At 44.1% G+C, this 25729-nt stretch overlaps 1 protein-coding gene across 1 annotated transcript in view; it reads right to left on the bottom strand.

Annotated features, from left to right (window-relative positions):
• Positions 1–4678: 4678 nt before the first annotated feature.
• Positions 4679–25729, bottom strand: part of LOC115131626 (poliovirus receptor-like) — an 80193-nt gene continuing 59142 nt past the window's right edge. Inside the window, exons 7-10 of the mRNA XM_029663475.2 lie at positions 14858–14996; positions 14631–14688; positions 8059–8154; positions 4679–7587 (exon numbers count right to left, since the gene is read on the bottom strand). Of these exons, the coding sequence (XP_029519335.1) occupies positions 7357–7587; positions 8059–8154; positions 14631–14688; positions 14858–14996 (524 nt within the window). The 3' untranslated portion in view covers positions 4679–7356. The remainder of the gene's footprint in view (positions 7588–8058; positions 8155–14630; positions 14689–14857; positions 14997–25729) is intronic.

Genomic DNA, 25729 nt, shown 5'->3' with positions numbered 1-25729 from the left:
TGGTGACCTGTCTGGGTAACACGTTTCTCCTCTGATCTGGAATTCAGTATAATGGCAAAGTCATTATAAGATGACATGTATTTGTAAAAAAATACAAAATCATTTAAAAAGTTGTATTTATTAAAAGGATGGTGCAGCAAAAGTACTTATGTATACGGTGCATTTGGAAAGTATTCAGACCCCTTGACTTTTTCCACATTTTGTTACATTACAGCCTGATTCTAAAATTGATTAAATTGTTTATTCCCCTCATCAATCTACACACAATACCCAATAATGACAAAGCAAAAACAGTTTTTTAGAAATTTTAGCAAATTTATTAAAAGTATAAAAGGATCACGTTTACATAAGCATTCAGACCCATTACTCAGTACTTTGTTGAACCACCTTTGGGGATTATAGCCTCGAGCCTTCTTGGGTAGGACGCTACAAGCTTGACACACCTGTATTTGGGGAGTTTCTCCCATTCTGCAACATCCCCACAGCATGCTTCCACCACCACGATGGAGCTCTATGGACAATTATTTCGACCTCATGGCTTGGTTTTTGCTCAGATATGCACTGTCAACTGTGGGACCTTATATAGACAGGGGTGTGCCTTTCCAAATCATGTCCAATCAATTGAATTTACTACAGGTGAACTCCAATCAAGTTGTAGAAACATCTCAAGGATGATCAATGGAAACAGGATGCAGCTGAATTCAATTTCGAGTCTCATAGCAAAGGGTCTGAATACTTATGTAAATGAGGTATTTCTGTTTTTTTTATTTTTTTAAGCCTGTTATCGCTTTGTCATTATGGGGTATTGTGTGTAGATTGATGAGGGAGAACATATGAAATACATTTCAGAATAAGGCTGTAACGTAACAAAAATTTGAAAAAGTCAAGGGGTCTGAATACTTTCCGTACCTTGAGAGCTATGGACAAGGAAAGACAGCAATCTTTGTTTTAGTTCAATTAACCACTGCCACAAATAGCTAATATTGCAATTTTCATACCAAAAACGATCAATCATTGTCTCCCGTTTAGCATTTTTTTAAATGTCATGCCCAAATATGTTAACGAAGAGTTTATTTGGTGTCACAAACAAGAGGGATTTGACTGAAAAATATTGACAGTGAGAATATCAAATGAATAACATTTTGGACCCATATATCACTTCAACATACCAGACAAACCATTTCAGACAGTGTTTTAATCCCCTAATTACTAAATCAATGCATTATTTTATATATAATGTGTGAAGTTTAATGGAAGGCGGATGTTAAGATAAAAGGAAGACCAGGCAAAACTATGATCTGGAATAGCAGTAAGCTAAAGCCCAAAGGAAAGCATTTTTTTTTAATCTGCAGGAATAAGTTTGATCATAGTTGGCAACTTTGTTGTCAACTTGTTGACCTGTGGATCAGAGAAGGAAGAGGCGTTGTTTGACTCATGGCCTACTTACTGATACATCCACTGGTAGTACTTGGGAGAATATATTTAATCTCCATCACTAAGCGCTCTAACCATAATTGGTGGTGCTTTGATGTCAGACACTTTCTTCTTCATCTCCACCACAAGGGATATGATGTAGCATTAGCTGCCTATTGGTTCCCTTCTCATTCAAATCTACAATCTGTGATATGTATATCTGTTATCCATTATTTTAATTAATTACCCTTTGATTGTCAAATATAATTTGTACATTTTAAAAACATTTTGTTTTTACCTTTATTTAACTAGGCAAGAGAAATCCTTATTTTCAATGATGGCCTTAGGAACAGTGGGTTAACTGCCTTGTTCAGGGGCAGAAAAACAGATTTTGTACCTTGTCAGCTCAGGGATTCGATCATGCAACCTTTGGGTTACAAGTCCAACACTCTAACCACTAGGCTACGCTGCCTCATGAGCTTAGCACAGCTGTCTTCTATCAAGTCCAAAACATGTAAGGTTGTTTTACTCCATTGTAAACAGCCTTTGTAAACCATTTTAAACCACTTTACAGTAGGTTGACAATTATTATGAGGATGTCATGGACTCTCAGTTCTTGCAGCAAGAGCGGCCGTCTATGAATTTGCAGATGCGTTGGAGTGGTTACATTTCCCCAGCCTCAACCCTCACCTGTCGACCAAAACAAGGCTGACGGGCTGCTGTTTTGCTGAAAAAAACTCATCCCAGACTGCACCTTTAACGCTGACTAATCTGTTTAAAGGCCATCGTGTAGAAGTTTGTTACTGGTTCTTTGTTTACCCGACCACCCCCCTGCAGGAATGACTGTGATTGATGTGTTCATGCGTTTCAACACGTGTACGCATGCCTGCCTCAGCAGCTCAAAAATGACAACAATTTCCACAAGCAGCATGCCTAGCGATGCCTAACACTTTTACCGGCTAAATCCTCCTGAATTTGTCTGTGCTTGAGCCTCCAGAGGATCTGTTTACACACATAACCCTCAGATATACTGTAATTTGCCATGGCGAGAGTAAAATAAACTGTGACAGTGGCTGCCGCTTTGAATCGTGCACTGGGGGCTGATATTTTGGACATTGTACTAGCTGAAAATGATCACATTTCATCAGATTACTGAAAGCAGAAATATATTGAACAGAAATATAAATGCAACATGTGAAGTGTTGCTGGCATGTTTCATGAGATAAAATAAAAGTTTGCAGAAATGTCCCCATATGCACAAAATGCTTATTTTTCTAAAATGTTGTGCACAAATTTGTTTACATGCCTGTTAGGGAGCATTTCTCCTTTGCCAAGATAGTCCATCCACTTTACAGGTGTGGCATATCAACAAGCTGATTAAACAGCACGATTAGTCCACCTTATGCTGTGGACAATAAAAGGCCACTCTAAAATGTGCAGTTGTCTCACACAAAACAATGCCGCAGACGTCTCAAGTTTTGAGGGAGCAATTGACATGCTGACTACAGGAATGTCCACCAGAGCTGTTGCCAGAGAACTGAATGTTCATTTCTCTACCACGTGTTTGATACCATTCCACTGAATCCGCTCCAGCCATTACCATGAGCCCGTTCTCCCCAATTAAGGTGCCATCCAACCTCCTGTGGTATCCTCAGTCATGATAGCATTGATTAACTGGTGTCAGCAGACTAATTAAACTCTTCGTCAAAACCAGGAGTAATTTAGGCAAGACAGGCATTCAAATTTTGAAAGTCGTGAGCGGTTTCATTAATGAGCTAAAAAGATGAAAGGAGCTTACAAAATGTTCTCTGTGGTGCTGATCCAAGTGTGAACCAGCAGAGGACGCCATCTTCCATTCTCCTTCTGTCCCGCTTTCACTTTCTACCTCTTATTTAACCTTTATTTAACCAGGAAAAGCCCATTGTATGTAGTTATGTCCTTGAGCTGTTCTTGTCTAATGATGTTCTGTATTATGTCATTCTGTTTCATGTTTTGTGTTGACCCCAGGAAGAGTAGCTGCTGCTAGTAACATTTAATCATCTTCCATCACAATCCATTCAAGCATGTTATTTTCCTTTACTTGAGCTAATTACTCTTAACATGGGGCAATCTCTGCACTCTGAATGCATCTCGTCAGATGCGCAGGCGTTAAGATGTATATCACTAATTAAGACAGAGGTTAACAAATGGGTGGTGTTAGATCTCAGGCTAGGCTATATCACTTGGGTGCTGGACATAGAATGGTAACAGGCACATACATGTCCAGGGCAACGAAGGGCAATCAGTGTAAGTTACCACTGGACATTATAGTGCCACAGGATGTGATGCTGTCAATAGCACATGTTAAGTTGGTGGTTGAAGATATCCCTCCAGAGGTGTGGGGGCTGTGCTTTGGCAAAGTGGGTGGGGTTATATCCTGCCTGTTTGGCCCTGTTCGGGGGTATCGTCGGATAGGGCCACAGTGTCTCCCGACCCCTCCTGTCTCAGCCTGCAGTAGTTTGTGTCTGTGGGCTAGGGTCAGTCTGTTATATCTGGGGTATTTCTCCTGTCTTATCCGGTGTCCTGTGTGAATTTAAGTATGCTCTCTCTAATTCTCTCGCTCATTCTCTCTCTCGGAGGACCTGAGCCCTAGGACCATGCCTCAGAACTACCTGGCCTGATGACTCCTTGCTGTCCCCAGTCCACCTGGCTGTGCTGCTGCTCCTGTTTCAGCTGTTCTGCCTGCGGCTATGGAACCCTGACCTATTCACCGGACGTGCTGTTTTCAACTCTCTAGTGACAGCAGGAGCGGTAGAGATACTCCGAATGATCGACTATGAAAAGCCAACTGACATTCACTCCTGAGGTGCTGACCTGTTGCACCCTCGACAACCACTGTGGTTATTATTATTTGACCCTGCTGGTCATTTATGAACATTTGAACATCTTGGCCATGTTCCATTATAATCTCCACCTGGCACAGCCAGAAGAGGACTGGCCACCCCTCATAGCCTGGTTCCTCTCTAGGTTTCTTCCTAGGTTTTGGCTTTTCTAGGGAGTTTTTCCTAGGCACCGTGCTTCTACACCTGCATTGCTTGCTGTTTGGGGGTTTAGGCTGGGTTTAATTACAGCACTTTGTGACATCAGCTGATGTAAGAAGGGCTTTATAAATACATTTGATTGATTGATTGGATGTTGGTTGGTCATTTAGGAGCCTTAAAGGGCTCAAGCCTGGAGGTCATTGTGACTCATAAGTTGAAGAGAATACGGCGAGAAGTTCAGGGCCTTTAGTTTACATTTTATTGAACAAGACAATGATCCGTAAAACATATAACACGTTTCCCAAAAAGCATCAGAAAAAAAAATGTGGTTAAAGGGAAAGAAAGAAAAATAAATAAATCACAATATCAAGTGTTTGGCTTTCCACAATCAGAGGTTACCCCATGTTTCTTTTTAATCTCGTCTTTATTTTCTAAGAGAAACAAATGTGTAAATGAACAAGCTAAAAATAAAGTAACGAAGGCACGTCTGGCTTGGTGATGAAAAAAAAGCAACAACGAATGTGAGATACCCAAACAAGCAGGGAAGGAAAAAGACCGGATTCAGATGAGTGTTATCGCTAACATTCACGGTTTGTATTTTTGGCATCAAACCTATTGGGGAGGCGGCTAATTTATTGGCGAACAAACACAGCATCTCCTGCTGCAGCGAGAAGTAGTTAGCAGATGCCTTGAGCATAAAACAACAGAACTAAACTAAACAGACTGCTGACTCATTGGTCTTTGATAATAACAAACCCAGGGGCCCCAATGATTGTCTTTTTTAAGCTCAATATATCAACACATCTTCAATTTTGAGTCTTTTTCTTTATAGGCAATACACAAAACAGTATAATATATTTGATGACAATATGAAATACATAAAATACACAAAAAAATGAAATAAATGGTATCACAGTTTATAAAACCAAACAATGAACAATTAATTTCCCTTTGAACTCTGACCTGTGTAAGGGCTATAAAATACAGATGTGATTGTCTGATACTGCAGCACTTTATGCGAGCCCGCCGCCCACAGCCATATGTTTTCAAAATGGCAGCGTGACCCTTTTTGCACAGAGAAGTTGAGCTACCCATAGTTCCATGCAGCATGCAGACATTCCCTTCAAAAGAAACCATAGAGACCAAATCACCACCAAAAGCCAATGACAGTTGCTTTCAAAGTGATTGTCACATCAAAAAACTATAATATTTAAGTAATGCACTGACTGTGATGGAGTATAGAACAGGGGGGTAGGCAGTTACTGTGATCCATTTCTCCATGTGTCCGTATATCTGTCTACCTGTCTGTCTACCCCGTCCGTCTACGTTTAACCATCTATTTGTCTATATCTGTCTATCAATCATTAGTGTCTATAGCATCTATTTATTTACATACATATCTACATTAGTACATGTGCTTTTTGTTCATGTTTCTGTCTTTTTCTTTGTGTCTTTTTATTTAACAAGTTAATGTACTTAGTACAGGCTTTGCTTCTCTCGGTGTCTGTCGAGGTGACACTGACAGATCAACGCCTTCGTGGAATTTTGCGACTCAAGCTCTTTGGAACACGCAGAACCAATGATTTGTTCCCATTACTCAGCAAGAGTTCGACTCAACTTTCTGTTTATCGCACCCTGCAGTAAGCACTCTGTGGAAAGAACGTAGTCGTATGCTGACTGACTTATGTATCAGCCAAAAGATATCTCAAGTCGTGCTGTGCGCGCCTTCTGTACGGCCTAAACCACCCCGCTGCTCTACATCGATGTGTTGTGCTTGAAGTAGACGATACAATGGAGGACTGCAACGACATCGACAACATTGAAAAAGTATAAAGCCTGGTGTCTGCAAGTAGCCTTGGGAAAAGTGAGCCAACTGTTTTGAAACGAGCCACGATCATGCCATGCAGAGTTATAAGGACTAAAATCCACAAAACCGTTTTTATATTCATTGACTGACAACTTCAATACCTGTTAAAGTAAAATGTACAGGTTTTTTTTCTTTCAATTTCACACAGAAACTGACACCCCTATACATAGAGGCTCTGGAACCACCTACACTAGTTATTTTTGATGTGCACACATTTAACCGGCAATATATTAAGCATCAATATAATATTATTTACAGTGTTCATTGATCATTTGGTTCACCTTGACATCGTTGACCAACATGACACGGTCTCACATAATTGTTCATCAATGATGTTTTGCACATTTGTGTTTCAGTACATAAAAGGCTTTAGAATAAGACTAAAATATAAAATATTAAAATACATATTTTGCCATGTGTAAAATATACAGCATATATTAGAGAGCATATTAACCACTTCATCTACGTAAAATGGTGCTAATGGCAGTATTCTCCAATACAGGTCGTGTATTTTGACACTCTGAAAATACAATCGTTATAATTTGAACTTAATTTGACTTAAATGTAAGCAGTAATCTTTCCTGTGGGGGGGAATTACAAGCACATTGATAATTGTGTGGGCATTGTGTGCTTTGCTGTAAACCAAGATGTCACATTTCGTTACCCTAATAATGCAGTATTACCAGCTCTTGCAATTTAGACTGAACCCAAAACGTGAGTCATGTTGCAATGTTATAAAACAGTGACAACCTCATTTTGTTCATACTGCCATAAAATGGCATTTTGGTCTGAGGATGCTTACTGGACGGTGTAACATTGCAACTTTCATACAACCAGTTTCGGGTGGGTGATATTTTTGAATGATGTTTCCAGTGATATTACCTTGCCCGAATCACAACAGTAGGAAACACTGCATTTAGGATTTGACCACATCGGGAGGCTGGAGTTGTGCCGATCTTTCCAGAACCTTGCTCGGACTCTGTGCTGTTCAATGTAACCGAGTAGAGGCACGGTGTTGTTGTTGTTGTGTCATTATGGAGACCTAAACGTCACCTGCTAAACATACATGGCTGCCGACACAAAGCTTTCTCCGCGGGCCACAGTGGCCGACGGCGGCTCGTCGACATGGTGATTGTCCGCGTCAGAGTACGGCGGCAGGGCTTCGTCATTTAGCGTGTCGTCGACATCGGCATACTGTATCGAGTCCTCCAGGACAGCAGGGCCGTCGCCATTAGCAGCCCCACCGCCAACGGTGTTATCATCGTCATCGTCGCACGCATCCAGATCCTGTAACATCAACAGATCCTCGGTTGAACCGGCAACAACAACTCTCAAGATGTGATATGGTAGGAAAAATCCACTCCTGGACCATGCATTGCTCAATAGTTTCACAATAGGTTCAATTTTTTCTAAATAGTCAAGCTATTGAGGTACCGTGGAGAGAGAATGTTATAATATAGTTAAAAAGGGTGAGTGATCTGACGATAAAGTAGATTGAGACTGATTGAGTCTAGAAAGCAGCCAGGTGTAAAGGACATTTCAATTTACAGTAGCCTACAGGTAGTAAATCAATGACTTTAAGCAGCACTATGTGAAAAAGGAGAGAGTCCAGGGTTGTGTTCTTTAGGCACCCAATGGCAGACAACAGACTAAAACATGGAGTAACTACCTGGACTTAAATACAACAAGAAACATTCATTTTTGTTTTCTGGTGTGACCTAATGATCACGACCTAGAGTTTGGGGGATGTCCCCTTACCGTGACAGGCTCTCCGCTGGTCTCGTAGTAGACGTTACTGAAAGGCTGGGTCTCCGTCAACTCCGTCAGCACTGAGTCAGTGACAGGCTTGTTCAGCTGTGGGGTAGTGGAGAGGTAAAAGTCGGGTTAACTGGGCCACTCATCTCCGTCTGCTAAATGACTTAAATGTAAATGTAAAAATTATCCCAATTAAGAACTGCACTACCGCATGTGGTTATGAAGCACTATATTGGATCACTCCAATAAAGTATCCTTCTGCTCGGCAGGATACATTACGAGTAAGAATTTCAGATTAGTCCCATGTACCGGGTAGTGCTGTGACGGACTCCCTTAACTTCACTAGGCTAGGGGGCACTATTTTCACTTCCGGATGAAAAGCTTGCCCAAAGTAAACTGCCTAGTACTCAGGCCCAGAAGCTAGGATATGCATATAATTGGTAGATTTGGATAGAAAACACTAAAAAGTTTCCAGAACTGTTAAAATAATGTCTGAGTATAACAGAACAGATTTGGCAGGCGAAAACCTGAGAAAAATCCATCCAGGAAGTGTGATTTTTTTAATGTTTGTAGTTTTCTATTGAATGCCATTACAGTATCCATTGACAGGACTCAAAATACAGTATCCAGGACTTAAATTGCACTCCCTATGGCTTCCACTAGATGTCAACAGTCTTTAGAAATTGTTTCAGGCTTGTATTCTGAAAAATGAGAGAGTAAGACCACTCTGAATTAGTGGACCCTACAGTGTCCCAGAGATTTTTCATGCGCGCGACCTTTCTTGTATACCTTTTATATTGACGACGATTATTGTCCGGTTGAAATATTTTATTTGAAATATTGAAATATTTTATATAACGTTTATTTAGGCTAAAAACAACCTGAGGATTGATTATAAACATAGTTTGAAATGTTTCTATGAACTTTACGGGTACTATTTGGATTTTTCGTCTGCCTGTTGTGACTGCGTTTGAGCCTGTGGATTACTGAACAAAACGGGCAAACAAAACAGAGGTTTTGGGATATAAACAGGGACTTCATCGAACAAAACAAACATTTATTGAGTAAATGGGAGCGTAAAGCGTCCCACGTACCCTAGTGAGGTTAAATAACTGCAGCCACACTACTCCCACCTCTTCCTTTTTGCGGCTCATTCCAGGGAGGATTTGCTTGGTAGGAACTCTATGTTAGAGTGTATAAGCGCAGAAGTATACCCACAGCTATTCAATAGTTTGGAGCAGCTAGCTCGAACACCCACAGAGAGCAGATGGTGAACCCAGTAGTAGACTGGTCTGCGCCGCCTTTGGAGAACGCATGCGCTTAGCGCGCCTGGAGGGGATGAAGGCCACAGTACAGTCCTCCCCATCTGATGACCATATTCCTCCCTTCTGGGGTAATGCTTAGTTGCAGAAGCACCCTATTGGCCGCCCCCCCACCACCACCAAACTCAGTACGGCTGAGGAGTTGATCTGCCTTGAACGTAAGGTGCAAAGTCTGCGGGAGGAAGTGGACGCTTTACGATGGGATGATGGCGACAAACCTCTCCACCCTGGAGACGAGTTGGGTGACGGTGCTTCAGTGTTCCAAGCAGATCAGGGATCGACCCAGTTCACAGCGCCATCTGTAGCTGGGAGCGCTGTTACGGAGGCACCTCCGGTGGTGAAGGAAGAAACATGGGAGCTTTTAGGTAGAGTGGCTAACACCCTTGATATCAAGCTGGAAGAAGCACCATCTGAGCAGCTCCTTATCCCCATCTGCCCCAAGTTCGCTTTTGCTATCCGCGAATACAGGAAAAAGATTGGAGGGCGCTTCTGTTTCGACAACCAGACCAGGCCGTGGACTAACCTAAGGAATGCAGATTCCTTGGGGTTAGAACACTATCCTGTGATGGATGACATAGTAGCTGCCATGATCTTCCCTGACAAGGAGATCATTGGCAAGGTGCATCGCCTCAAACCAGGACCTGAAAGAGTAAGCAATGAATGGCTGCAATACATTTTCGGCACCCTCTTCATTATGTTATGCCTCCCAGGGGGTGGTCACAAGCTTCTTAACCTCTTGAACCTATAGGGGCGCTGTGTCATTATTGGATAAAAAGACGTGCCCGTTTTAAGCGCAATATTTTGTCACGAAAAGATGCTCGACTATGCATGGAATTGACAGCCTTGGAAAGACACAACTCTGACGTCTCCAAAACTGCAAAGATATTATCTGTGCGTGCCCCAGAACTAATGCAACAGGCGAAACCAAGATGATGTTTCATACAGGAAATGCCCCGGATTCTGAAGGCGCTGTGTTCCAATGTCTCCTTATATGGCTGTGAATGCGCCAGGAATGAGCCTGTGCTTTCTGTATATTCCCCGAGGTGTCTGCAGCATTGTGATGTGTTTGTAGGCATATCATTGGAAGATTGACCATAAGAGACTACATTTACCTGGTGTCCCGCCCGGTGTCCTGTGTGCGTAATCAGTAAGTCCATGCGTGTTCCATTTCTTCAGAAGAGAAAGTAAACTGCCACGATGGATTTTATCGTCGATAGATATGTGAAAAACACCTTGAGGATTGATTCTAAACATTGTTTGCCATGTTTCTGTCGATATTATGGAGTTAATTTGGAAAAAAGTTTGCGTTTTAATGACTTATTTTTTTTTTTTCCTTACCAAAACGCGATGAACAAAACGGAGCGATTAGTCGACAAATAATATTTTTTGTAAAAACGGAACATTTGCTATCTAACAGAGTCTCCTCATTGAAAACATCTGAAGTTTTTCAAAGGTAAATGATTTTATTTGAATGCTTTTATGGTTTTGGTGGAAAATGTTGCATGCTGAATGCTAACGCTAAATGCTACGCTAAATGCTACGTTAGCCATCAATACTGTTACACAAATGCTTGTTTTGCAATGGTTGAGAAGCATATTTTGAAAATCTGAGATGACAGTGTTGTTAACAAAAGGCTAAGCTTGAGAGCAAATAGATTAATTTCATTTAATTTGCGATTTTCATGAATAGTTAACGTTGCGTTATGGTAATGAGCTAGAGGCTGTATTCATGATCCCGGATCCGGGATGGCTCATCGCAACAGGTTAAGGAGGCCACAGAGGTGTCAAGGCTACTCATTATGCTCCAGACAGACTTGACACATGCCAACGGCAAGAATTTGGCTTCAGTGGTGACTTCACGCCACCATCTTTGGCTGGCACAGTCTAAACAGCCACTGCCAGTTCAAAAAACATTATTGGAGTTCCCCTTCATGCCAGGTTCCACCTTTGGGCCAAGGATTGGCAACATCATACAGCAGACTACAAAACTGCTCAAAGACAGAGACTTTGCAGGAGTTCTTGGCAACTGTGTGCCCTACTGCCGCCACTTGGAGGAGCTGGAAGGCAGGGCAGGATGTCTCGAGGATGCTCCAGCAACGTCTTGGTTCTCCTCCTCCCAAAGCCGAGACTACAGGGGCAGGAAAATGGGAACTGGCATTTTACGGCAGATGGGGTGAGGAAGGAGGCACTCCGGCTGGAGATCGCCATCCTAGCGGCTCTACCTTCCTGTTTTGCGTCCTTGCTCATGATCGAGGCTAAGTGGGTTTTACTCCACATCTTTCAGTTCCGAAAAAGGACGGCAGTTTTCGGCCGATCCTGGACCTAAGCGGCCTCAACAAATGTTTAAAGGAGCTCAAGTTCAAAATGCTCACGCCAGCACGGGCATTGCAGGCAATCTTGTGTGGCTAATGGTTCACCACACTCAATCTGAAGGATGCGTACTTCCATGTTCCTGTTCATCGATATCACTGGAAGTAAATCCGGTTTGCTTTTAAAGGATTGGCTTACGAATTCAAAATCCTCCCGTTAGGCCTATCACTGGCGCCTCGTACATTCACAAAGTACATGGATGCAATCGTAGCACCTATCATGTCCCAGGGAATTCTAGTGCTGAACTACCTGGACGACTGGCTGGAGCGTGCCACAGCAGACAAGGATAATCTTAAAGCACATTCAAGACCTGGGCTTCACCATAAAAAGGGAAAAGAGAAACATGACACCCTCAAAGATGATTATCTTCCTGGGGATGTTGATCGACTCAACTCTTATGAGAGCACGTCTCCCTCGGGTGAGATTGGGGAAGATGCATGCCTACCTAGACCGTTTCCAGTTTGTACAAGCCATGTCCATATCAGAGTGCCAGAAGTTACTCGGCCTACTCATGTCGGCTTCTCTGTTGATTCCGCTGGGCCTTCACCTCAGGCCACTCCAGAGATGGTTAAACTCTAACCATCTACACTAGACAACACAGACATTGTCAGCCATCGGTGACGAATGGATGTGTAAGGGAGGACTCTGTTGAAATAGTACTCACTTCTTTCTGTTGGAGGGTGTGACACTGAACAGAGTCCACCGCAGGGAGCTAGTGTGCACCGATGCCTCGCTAGCGGGTTGGGGGGCAGTGTTCACAGGCATGGCAGCGAGCAGACGCAGGAGCCCCCAGTGGAGTGGCGAGCACATCAATGTGCTGGAGCTCAGGGCAGTTCGCCTGGCACTCCAACAGTTCCTGCCCTGCATGGAGGGGAAGCATGCCCTGGTCAGATCAGACAAGACCACGGTAGTGGCTTATATCAATCAACAGGGGGGACTGAGATCACGGCACCTCCACGAAATGGCTCTGGAGCTCTTACTGTGGGCTCCGACCCGCTAAGTGTCACTGCGGGCAGCGGACATGCTTTCGAGAAATGGCCCAGCGGAAGGGGAGTGGAGTCTAAATGCTCAGGTGGTGCTACAGCTGTTCGGGAGAACACAGGTGACCTGTTTGCATTTCAGAAGAACACTCACTGTCCCAGCTGGTTCTCCATGTCAGACCCTCTAGGCCCTCTGGGTTTAGACGCCCTCGCTCACGATTGCCTGGCAACGACACTTTATGCGTTCCCACCATTTCCACTAATCATAGCTACGCTAGACAGGGTCAGCTTGAAGGGCCACCGGCTGCTCCTGATCCTGGCTGAGACGACCATGGTTCAGCCTCCTGTTGTCACTCCTCTCTGGGACCCCATGGCAACTACCACTGAGACCCGACCTGCTCGCTCAGGCTTGGGGGATACCGTGGCATCCGCGCTGCCTCCAGCTTTGGGCTTGGCCCGAGAGAAGTAAATGGGCAAGTTTAGGCATTTAGGACAATGTGGTGAACACGTTGCAGAACGCCAGGGTTTCCTTGACCAACGTATTATATCAAATGCGGTGGGACATATTCTGGTGTGGGGGTCATAATGTTGCCCCAGAGTCGTGTGATATACAAATGGTTTTATACTTTTTCTTTTTACAATCACTGCATGATGCAGGCCGAGAGTCATCCAATTTGAGAGTGTATTTGGCCGCAATTTTGGCATGTTATGACGACCGCCTGGAGGGACCCATGGCCACCCATTGCTCCCCAAGTTTATGAAGGGAGTTAGACGTCTGCGTCCAGCGAAGGCCTGTTCGGTGCCAAACAGACCTTGATGGGGTGGTGTCAGCACTTGCGCCGCCAGGTCAGCGTCTTTGAAGCACCCATCCATGAAGGTGGCATTCCTGTTGGCTATTACCTCCACTAAGAGGGTTAGTGAGTGCTGAATGTTTCCAAATGGGTGCCGACAAGGGGAGTGTTGCCATCCGGCCCAGCTCTCCTTCTTACCGATGGTCCAGTCTGACAGGCATGTGAATCGGCCCTTACATTTGTCCACATACGTACCTCCGACGGCTGCGGGTGGGCTAAGATTTCCCCCAAGTGTGTTGTGCCCGGTGAGGCCACTGGAAACTTACATTACACGGACTAAGACAATACAACAGTTGGATTAGCTGTTCGTGTGTTATGGTCAGAGTTCTGGGGAAGAGCCTAACGATACAGAGACTCTCACTTTGGATGTGGACACTATTACTACAGGTCGGACGGCCTCTGCCATCTGCTGTAGTGGCGCATTCCACTAGAGTAGCAGCTACATCGTGGGCCTTGCTCTGAGGATTTCCCCTTGATGACATTTGCGCCTCGGCCAGTTGGGCGTCATCTAGAACTTTTGTTAGATACTATCGAGTCAATGTTGCTGCCACCAACCAGGTCGGGACGGTCGTGTTGTGTGTTGCCTCCACTTCCCTGGAGGGGGAAGGAGGGACACAGTAACCATGACTGCCCTGATTTCAGTCCTATGCAATTTTACTCTTGTCTGGCCATGCCTAGTTCACAGATGAATCTGGTATTATGATACCATATTGGAGTGATCCAATAGCTGACATAACCGTGGTTACATACATAACCTTCGTTCTGTAGCACTATATTGGATCACTCCGATCCTCTTTTCGGTGATATACTGCGCCTTTTGAAGAGGACACGAGGTGGGAGTACTGTGGCAGCAGCTATTTAAGGGGGTCGGCCGCAGCACTACTCGGTATCCGGGACTAATCTGAAATTCTTACTCAGAATGTATCCTGCATAGCAGAAGAATACCATATTGGACTGATCCAATAGCTCACATAACCGTGGTTACATACGTAATCTTTGTTTATGGCCTTCACTAATAATGAGCCCTGAATGACAGGGACGTAGACCCCTCACCATTTCAGTGGAGCTGCCGGCCTTCACAGGGGGAGGGGGCTTGTGCTTGGGAGGACCACTGATTGGATGAGAGAAGAGAGGGCAGGAGAAGAGGTTAGTGCTACTCACTTTGTCCATACCTAACAGATTCATTTTGGACTGAATAAAACTTAATTGATTGGGAGGAAAGATAGGTATTTGTTAAGTCATATATTGAAAGAAACAATTGCTGGGAGCGGAATACTCACTCCCCATTCACGGCGTTCTGCTTGCGTTTACGGACCAGAATGATGACAGCGCCGACGATCGCCAGCAAGAAGAGGACCACACCAATGATGCCTCCGATGATGCCAGCCGTAGACGGCCCTGCTGTAATCTTACGCTGCTCTGAAAGAGAAGACGACGCGGAGGACTTAGGATTTAGTCCAATTCAAATGAACGTGTCATTTGAATTGGGGATAAGGGCTGGGAAAATGTGTTAGAATCAGAATCCAAATGAGAAGTTCTAAATAAAAACAGCTGAACTGCAGAACAGGGGCCTGTTCAGGAGGATGTTCTAGAACATTCGGATAGATATGTATCACAGAGAACAGATATGATTGGTCATTCTATTTCTATCTGCAACATCCAGAACGTTCATCACTGAATACACCCCAGGAAATCAGCTCTGTTAGGCATTTAATCCTTGCCAGACATCTTATCATCCGCCGATGTTCCAAGTAGACCTCCGCCTCCTTGCTCAATTATGTCTGTGTTTGTGATTTCCAGAGGGCACCGAGGCTGAGTGAGGCGTCTAAATTGAATGTAAAAGCCTCTCATTATGTTGGTTTTAACCAGCTTGCAGTTTCCACAGATGGCCACTGGGGGCGACAAGATCCCATTGAGGATAATAATGGTGTACTTTCTCTTTGCGGCCACATGGTGTGCAGTTGCCAAGCTAAAGTCTCACTGCTGATAGTGAGTGAGAACATACATTACTTTGTCGATTCTCCCTCCGGCTAGGCTTGCATCCATATCAAAGATTCCAAATATGGGTGATTCCACTGGGAGTGGTGCAGTCCCACGCATCTGTTGTGTGTGTGTGTGTGTGTGTGTGTGTAGAGGAGTCTGCTGAATCTACGACCGGGGACACATCCAGAGATGCACCCTCATACAAACAACGCCAGTCACAACTGAAAAGAGACCGGCCAGCTCCAATCATTATCACGAAAACATTAAATGGAGGGAGGAAGAGAGAGAGAGAAAGATGGAGTGGTGGCCAGGGCTGTCTCGGTCCTAAATTGTTCTCTCTCATTCTCACAGCTGGATACGTGGACACACACAGAAATCTATACAGACAGAAGCCCCCCCACCCCACCCCATTGGCATCCCTCTGTGGGTATCCTAGCCGTTTATCTGATGTGCCGGATATCAAAGTTTACATTCGCAGTGTTTACCATTGATGTTCTCCACTGATAAACTGTATTTTCAATAAATAATGAGTCATGTTAGTTACTGCATCAAAAACAAGCAGTCTAACATGGAGGAAATTAACTGGGTTGTATTCATTAGGGCAAACAGCAGTAGAACGCCTTAAAACCATTGACGAAAAACTAAAAAACAAGCTGTTGTCATTGCTCAAGTCCAGATAGTCCCATCCCTGTTTCTTATGTTCAGTGCCTAATGAATATAACCCTGTTTGAAGGATGGGGTGGGCTGAGGGAAGGACGTAGAGAAACAGAGGATTGGAATGGCTGGAAAAAGGAGGGTAAAGATACACACCTACCCCGATGCTCACGGGTTTGGCTTGGCAGAGAACAAGGGCCAAGACAGGGTGGGGTAAGAAGAGAGGGGGGAGAAAGAGAAAGGAATGAGAACAGATTTTTTTTCAGGCTGGATACAAGAATGGGGTGTGGTGGAGTGGAGAGGATCTCAATGAAGATTTATTAGCTCACATAACAGATGTGGTGAGAATAGACAAACCTCTTAGCACTCGCAAACACACACACATACACACTAAGACGCACACCTAGCCAGTCATCCTAACATATTCTACAGCATATCTCTTCCAGTTGAGTCACTTACCACACACAGAATAGCTAGCTTTTACCAACTGAATCAAAAGGGGGAGGCATTGAGTGTGTGATGCTATCCTGTCAGCCCAGATTGAAAGAATGAGACTATCCCGAACCTCCATCACATGCTACACAGTCACATATTAATGTGTCTCACATATAAATAGATGTGGGAGGATGGAGGGATAGAGAGATGGAAGGGAAGAGAGGGAAGGATGGTGCTAGGAGGGAAGGCAGAAGAGAGTGATAGGGGTGCGAAGGCCCTGCAGTGGGGCCAAGAGGCAGACTTTAAAGGTCCTCCGTCTCCATGGGATACGGTTTAAGTGACAGGGAGGAACAACTAGTGAAACAACCACTCACAGTCGGCCGGGCCTTCATCGCCATTGGCATTCTGCTGCTACACTCCTCCGCAAAACTCCCAACTGGAACATCTCTCTCTATCGCTCGGTCTCCATCTCTCTCGCGCTCCATTGCTCACTTTCCCTTAACTGGCAAGTAAGCTCTGAAATGTTCTCTCTTAGTCAGACACAGAGGTACATACACACACACACAGGCAGACAGAGCCCTTTTAGGACCATTGTGCCTCCTCTAGCTGACTGAAAACTGATACATTCAAAAATGGATACATTCAAATACTACATAATTACCCTTTAGTTTAATAACTAACCATTAAAAACGTGTACAGTAAGTGCTGGAGCTAGACGGGGAGCGAATGAGTGAAGGAAAGGACAAAGAATGGAGAGGGGGAGAGGGAGGGAGAGAGAGAAGACTAAAAGCTTCACAAAGATAACGATAATGGAGATATGAAGTTGAAAATCTGTCGACAGGGGGAAACATTATTCGGCTCCTTACTGCCTTGTGCTTAGAGGCCAAAAGAGGATTACCACTGACAGCAACCTCCCCCTCCTCTAAGTGTTTTCTTTACCCCTCCCTTTCTCTTTCTTCATCCAACTCTCCGTCCCTCCCTCTTCCTCTCTCCCCAACCATCTTAGTGACCTAGTGTGTTCCCGGCTTCCCGCCTGCACCATCGAGCCAAGCCCTCCCTCCCTCCCTCCTTCCTTCCTTACACACACACACACACACACACACACACACACACAATCCACTTTGCAGGACAATCTTTGATTGGAGGACAGTCTTGCAGGAGTGCTTCACTGATGGGTTCGTTAGCATCCCACAAGCATACATCTTATCTTACCCCATTGCTCACCAGTGTACTATACAACGCAACACACACTCACGGAGACCTTTAGCACCGCCAGGGATGACAGTTGATCCAAAAGTCATTGGACCGTGACGCCTCATGGGAACACTCACAAACAAAGGTAGCCTAGAGGGTAGGAGCGTTGGGCCAGTAACCGAAAGGTTGCTGAATCGAAGTCCCGAGCTGACAAGATAAAGAGCTGTCGTTCTGCCCCTGAGCAAGGCAGTTAACCCGCTGTTCCCCGGGCGCCGAAGACGTGGATGTCGATTAAGGCAGCCCGCCCGCACCTCTCTGATTCAGAGGTGTTGGGTTAAATACACAAGACACATTTAGGTTGAATGCATTCAGTTGTACAACTGACTAGGTATCCCCCTTTTCTGCATGTGTACGTTTGTGTCGCTCTCTCTTAGGGTTTAAAAGTGTAGCTTTTATCCAAAACTATCAAATGCCAACGATGCTCTCTTTTTTTCCAGGCCGGTCAATTCTCCCTGTGTTTCGGTTTCCCTCCATCGGTCTGCCACTTAGTGGATTAAAAACACTCTCCTAGTTCACCTCCTCAAATAGCATGACTGGACCAGAAAATTGTGTTTCTCTACGAAAATGATGCCGAAATGAGTTTATCATTGTTGCAAACGCCTCCAACCATTCCATTCCCAGGGATTAAACTAGGTCAAAGAGGCGCGAGACAGCAACACCCACTTCAGAGGCTTCATTTCGGCTCCAGCGTAGCCCACGTCCCCTGATCTTTGCCTTAAAACAGGTCACGTACCGAGCGACTGCCACTCATCTGGGTCAAGTAGACCAGGGCTGGGCTTCGGGGCCCAGCCATGGCTCTTATTACCTGGTAACCTTCCGCATACGTAATGAGGCCTGGGTGTTTGCGGAGCCACAGAGGGCTCTTGCCGGGTCAAGAGAGCAGTGTGTGTGTGTGTGTGTGGGGCTCAGAAGGGCATGAAGCAGAAGGTTTAAGCTCCACTGAGCTGGGTGTCTCCAGACCAACAGGCATTTATACTAGCGTGTCTTAGTGGCCACTGCTGCTGGTGCCAAGTAGCATCAAGCAGAGCCACAGCTAATCTACTGAGATCTCGCCCCAGTTAGTCCCGGTGCATTTGAATAACTATCTGGAGATTAAGCTGAGGTCAGTCAGTGACACTGCATGCGTGTGTGTTTGTCAGATTGTGCAGCTATATGTCTGTATGTGTCAGTACATGCTACTGTCCCCTGTGTCATTCATAGATAGGTGTGTGTGTGTGTGTGTGTGTGTATATATGTATATATATATATATATCACACACCTACCTATATAGATATATCTATGCGCGTGTGTGCCCCGCTGACTGACACTATTCCCTTCAGCACCCTCCCTCCATCCATCCATCCACACCCCGTCCGCGGGGAGCAGTATGCTTCCTGCCATCCGGTGCCACAGCAAATCACAGCCCACACTCTCATCCAGCCACTGCTGGCCCTGGGCAGACAGTCTTACCCTTCTCTCAGCCCAAGGGCTCCACCACGCCCCCCCGGCTGTCCTTGGGTCATCTGTCCCTCACTGAGTGACCTTCCCCTCACACAATTAGACACAAGGATAGCAGAAACACACAAAGATGGTTGACACACACACTTCCAAAGTCTCCTCCTCTCCCTGCTGTTATATGCAGTGTCAGTCCCTGATACACACATTGCCAGTTACAATGACACAGGGAACATATGTGGGGCTAAAAACAGTTTAATAGGCTGAAACCCTCCTGATACAAGCCTTTTCCCCTTTACTTTATACTTTGAGAGCCTCTCTGTGTTTGGGAACTGTTTTAGGGGGGGTTTAACAACATGCCATGGATTGTGTGTAGACACCTCAGGTATGCAGGTATTTCCGCTAACAGTAAAAATAATGGCCACCGCTTTCTTCCCACAAAATACAATTGCAGCTTGTTTATGTGTGACTGATTTGTTGCAGCTGGAGATGTTATCATTGGACAGACCCACACACCCACACACACACACACACACACACACACCCCCTGCAGGACTAACATCTGATTTTTCTTAGTCTGACTGTCGGGAACCAGGCGCTTCATCATCCTCCAAAAATGCCTCCCTCCGTCCCCCCCATCCCTTCCTCTCTACCCTACACACTCATCCATCTCCTCTCTGTTCCAGTATTGTAAAAACTCTTGTTGTAAGTCCCCCCCCCCCTTCTCCAACAAACCACAACAGAGTTTTTCAGAGAATGGACAGATCAGAATGTGCTGACTCCAAGGAAGAAGCCCAGAGTGCACTTAACCCCCATTTGTGTCTTTTAGCATCTAATTTGCTTTTCCCGGACTGTGGTTTGGAGGGGAGAGTGGGATTGAAAGAATGAAAGCGAGAGAAAGAGAGAGATCAGAAAGAGCGAGAGAAAGAAAAGGGAAAAATGGTCTTATGGAGAGAGAGAGAAAAATGAGCTCCCTTGAGTGCATCGGTCTGAGACGGTCTGTTAGCTGTTAGCCGCTAACCACTAATAGTGTAGCAAGCCACAAAGTTTTGCTACGCTAACGACGGTAAAGGTCTCTGGGATGGCTAGCCACGGCGGAACTAAAGGGCAGGTCCTGCGAGGCCACGGCTGGAGTGTGTTTAATGGAGCTTCTCCATCCTGGAGGGGGAAATCAATAATCTCCAGGCCCAGGGACATGTATTAGTCTGTGGCGACCTAAATGCCAGAACCGGACAAGAACCTGACACCCTCAGCACACAGGGGGACAAACACCTGCCTGGAGGTTACAGCATTCCCCTCCCCCATATGCCCCCTAGGCACAACTATGACAACATAACCAACAAAAACGGGTCACAACTCCTGCAGCTCTGTCACACGCTGAGTATGTACATAGCCAATGGTAGGCTTTGAGGGAACTCCTATTGTAGGTACACCTATAGCTCATCTCATCAGTAGTACTGTAGACTATTTTATCACTGACCTCAACCCAAAGTCTCTCAGAGCTTCCTCAGTCAGCCCACTGACACCCCTATAAGATCACAGCAAAAACCAATCTACTTGAACAGAGCAATACTCAATCATGAGGCATCATAGCCAAAGGAACGGAGTAATATTAAGAAATGCTATAGATGGAAGGAATGTGGTGTGGAAACCTACCCAAAAAAAACAAATTCAATCCCTTTAGACAACTTCCTGGACAAAACGTTCCACTGTAATAGTGAAGGTGTAAACTTGGCAGTAGAAAATCTTAACAGTGTATTTGACCTCTCAGCTTTCCTATCAAATCTAAAAACATTACAAACAGAAAACTAAAGAAAATGAGCGACAATGACAAATGGTTTGATGAAGAATGCAAAAACCTAAAAGAAATTGATATTAACTAAAATACAGAAACACACCAAGGAACGTCAAATCAGCTCATTATAATTGAAGAATCCATAGACTAAACAATTCTAGGGAAATTGGAAAACACTAAACAAACAAAAATGAAGAATTATCTATCCAAAATGGAAATGTATGGGTAAACCACTTCGCCAATCTTTTTGGCTCTATAACAAAGAACAAACAGCAAAAACATATACAGATCGTAGAATCAACTATTAAAGACTACCAGAACCCAATGGACTCTCCAATTACCTTGAATGAACTACAGGACAAAATAAAAACCCTCCAACCCAAAAAAGGCCTGTGGTGTTGATGGTATCCTCAAAGAAATTATAAAATATACAGACAACAAATTCCAATTGGCTATATTAAAACTCTTTAATATCATTTTTAGCTCTGGCATCTTCCCCAATATATGGAACCAAGGACTGGTCACCCTAATCCACAAAAGTGGAGACAAATTTGACACCAATAACTACCGTGGGATATGCGTCAACAGCAACCTTGGGAAAATCCTCTGTATTATCATTAACAGCAGACACGTACATTCCCTCAGTGAAGACAATGTACTGAGCAAATGTCAAATTGGCTTTTTACCAAATTATCGTATGACAGACCACATATTCACCCTGCACACCCTAATTGACAAACAAACCAAAACAAAGGCAAAGTCTTCTCATGCTTTGTTGATTTCAAAAAAGCCTACGACTCAATTTTGCATGAGGGTCTGCTATACAAATTGATGTAAAGTGGTGTTGGGGGAAAAACATACAACATTATGAAATCCATGTACACTAACAACAAGTGTGAGGTTAAACACACATTTCTTCCCACAGGGCCGTGGGGTGAGACAAGGATGCAGCTTAAGCCCCACCCTCTTCAACAAATATATCAACGAATTGGCGAGAGCACTAGAACAGTCTGCAGAACCTGGCCTCACCCTAATAGAATCTGAAGTCAAATGTCTACTGTTTGCTGATGATCTGGTGCTTCTGTCACCAACCAAGGAAGGCCTACAGCAGCACCTAGATCTTCTGCACAGATTCTTCCAGACCCGGGCCCTAACAGTAATCTCAGTAAGACCAAAATAATGGTGTTCCAAAAAGGTCCAGTCGCCAGGACCACAAATACAAATTCCATCTAGACACCGTTGCCCTAGAGCGGTTTGGGTCAGCACACAAAAAACTATACATACCTTGGTCTAAACATCAGCGCCACAGGTAACTTCCACAAAGCTGTGAATGATCTGAGAGACAAGGCAAGAAGGGCATTCTACCCAACCAAATCATGAGAAAACAAAAAGATAATTACTTGACACATTGGAAAGAATTAACAAAAAACTGAGCAAATGCTATTTGGCCCTAAACAGAGAATACCTGACCACTGTGACTGACCCAACCTTAAGGAAAGCTTTGACTACGTACAGACTCAGTGAGCATTGCCTTGCTATTGAGAAAGGCCACCGTAGGCAGACCTGGCGCTCAAGAGAAGACAAGCTATGTGCACACTGCCCACAAAATGAGGTGGAAACCGAGCTGCACTTCCTAACCTCCTGCCAAGTGTATGACCATATAAGAGACACATATTTCCCTCAGATTACACAAATCCACAAAGAATTAGAAATCAAACCCGATTTTGATAAACTCCCATATCTACTGGGTGAAATACCACAGTGTGCCATCACAGCAGCAATATTTGTGACCTGTTGCCACAAGAAAAAGGCAACCAGTGAAGAACAAACACCATTGTCAATACAACCCATATTTACGTTTATTTATTTTCCCTTTTGTACTTAACCATTTGCAGATTGTTACAACACTGTGTATATATACACATAATATGACATTTGTAATGTCTTTATTCTTTTGGAACTTCAGTAGATGTAATGTTTACTGTTCATTTGTATTGTTTTTCACTTTTGTATGTTATCGACTTCACTTGCTTTGGCAATGTTAACATATATTTCCCATGCCAATAAAGTCCCTTGAATTGAATTGAGAGAGAGAAGCGTAAGTAACAGGAGAGAGAACACGAGAAAGAACTGTATTCATGACTTCTGCAAAACCAACAAAAATCTTCTTAAAAAAAAAATTTTTAAAGTTCCATGTCTGGTGGAAGTACTCATATTGTGAGTCTGTTGTTATGGTAGCAGTGAGAAGCTGTTATCATGTAGGCGGGAAAAGACCAACAGTCATAGCCTACACATGGGACACAGATACAGGATCTGTGCAGGTCTATACGGCTTTGAGCTGATGTACAGTACCTGTACAACACCACCATTTTTATGACAACAATGACTGTTATACACAGAGGAAGTGAGTTATCACTGAATTATAGAATATAGTGTATTGAATGTATATAGAACTGTCAATGCCAATCCATTTATTTATTTTTTAATCTACCTTTCTACTGTATCTTAATGGTTCACCACATTGTCTATGGTGAAGGCTGGGGTAAGGAGGACTTACTAGGTTATTGTTAATTACCAGCAAGCATGCAGCAATCTGAATGGCGGTTTACAGCATCAAAACAATACTGGAAAATATATTACACTATTTTGCTGCGGCGTATGTTGTGGAAGGTTCTACTGAATAGAAGGAACTCGTCCAAATCATTTCATCCAAGTCTTCTCATACTGTGCATCATTTCATACAAGCATTTCGTTTTCATCACAACACATTCGGTGAAAGCCACACCTATTCTCCTGTGTGAAGAACAAGTGTTTTTTTCCCTTCTCTTTGTGGTAATTATACACGTATGACAACGACTGCATACTAATGAATCAGAAGCCATATCTAAAAAGGCAGTAACTAATAGCGGAGACTCCATTGCGTTTGCTGAATGGGTTTCTCTCTTTATATACCGCAGATCATCGCCGCACGGGGGTTTCTGGTGGCTTTTAACGTAACTGAACACTGATGTTCAGGAGTAGTGTTAATGAATGGGGCAGGCATCAGGGTAGGAGTAACGCCGTTATTTCTACACAAACAGATAAACACACACACACACTCATAATATAATGTTACTGTACACAAGCCCAGGCGGCAGCCAGAAGCATTAACTTCTTTAAGTGGGCACCGCAGCAGGCATTATGTTGGGCTGCAAACTAAAGCAGCGGAGGAGAAAGACTCGGTAGAAACACTGAGTGCCTCAGAGAGTAAACAGTAGCCACCCATTAGCCCCGATCAAACTGCATTAAGACGAGGATTCTCGAGAAGAACATGTACTTTGTTCACGTACTGCCATCAGCGTAAATGATCATTTGTTAATTGACCCGCCGTACAAAATAAAAGGCAAAACATTTTTTTTTTTTTTTTTTTAAGTGAAATACATGGGTCGGTACAGGCAGAAGAGGACTGTCCAGCCCTCGGAGCCTGGTTCCCCTCTCTAAGCATCTTACCGATCACTGTACCTGTACACAGCCAATCTGTAAACAGCACACCAAACTACCTCATCCCCATATTGTTATTTATCTTCTTGCTCTTTTGCACCCCAGTATCTCTACTTGCACTTCATCATCTGCACACCTATCACTCCAGTGTTAATGCTACATTGTAATTATTCTGCCTCTATGGCCTATTTATTGCCTTACCTCCCCTACTCTTCTACATTTGCACACACTGTACATAGATTTTTTTCTATTGTGTTACTGACTGTACGTTTGTTTATGTGTAACTCTGTGCTGTTGTTTATTGTCGCACTGCTTTGCTTTATCTTGGCCAGGATGCAGATGTAAATGAGAACTTGTTCTCAACTGGCCTACTGTACCTGGTTAAATAAAAGGTGTTCTCAACTGGCCTACCTCGTTAAATAAAGGTGTTTTCAACTGGCCTACCTGGTTAAATAAAGGTGTTCTCAACTGGCCTACCTGGTTAAATAAAGGTGTTCTCAACTGGCCTACCTGGTTAAATAAAAGGTGAAATAAATAAAATAGGTTTCCACTCTGCTGCTGCTGCCTCTACATTGCTTGCTCTTTGAGGTTGGGTATCTGTATAGCACTTTGTGACAATTGCTGATGTAAAAAAGACTTTCTAAAATACATTTGATTGATGGATTCTGGAACACATCTGCAGACTAGCTAACACTGCCGTTGGACATTTCACAGCGCTCCTCATACCGCTTGGCACTCTCGGTCTGACTAAGAGCAATGGATACGAAGGATGAGCGTTTCTGAGGAAGCCATCCAATTCATTCAGAAACACTAGTTCTGTCAGAACTCTCTCCGGAGAGCAGTAAACCATGGAATCATTGGGCCATTTAAAAATCTACTACTGTATGTACAACGTTCGTCGTCATCAGAGTCTTGGGGTCAAAGGTCACAGCTCTTGTTAATCGGAGCGCTGACGCTTGGTTTATGAGCAGTGCTTGATGCTAATGGTTACTAATGATACGGCCTAATTACTGTGGTGGCTAGGCTAGCGTGAAGGAAGATGAGCCCCAGACAGAAACACACAAACACTACTGGCGTGGTAAAATGGAAGCCGTTTGAAATACTCTAGTCGGAGTC

This window comes from Oncorhynchus nerka, linkage group LG7 (genome assembly GCF_034236695.1).
Source record: "Oncorhynchus nerka isolate Pitt River linkage group LG7, Oner_Uvic_2.0, whole genome shotgun sequence".
NCBI lineage: Eukaryota > Metazoa > Chordata > Actinopteri > Salmoniformes > Salmonidae > Oncorhynchus > Oncorhynchus nerka.
The sequence above is the reverse complement of the archived record's forward strand: the minus strand, read 5'-3'. Positions and strand labels throughout refer to the sequence as shown.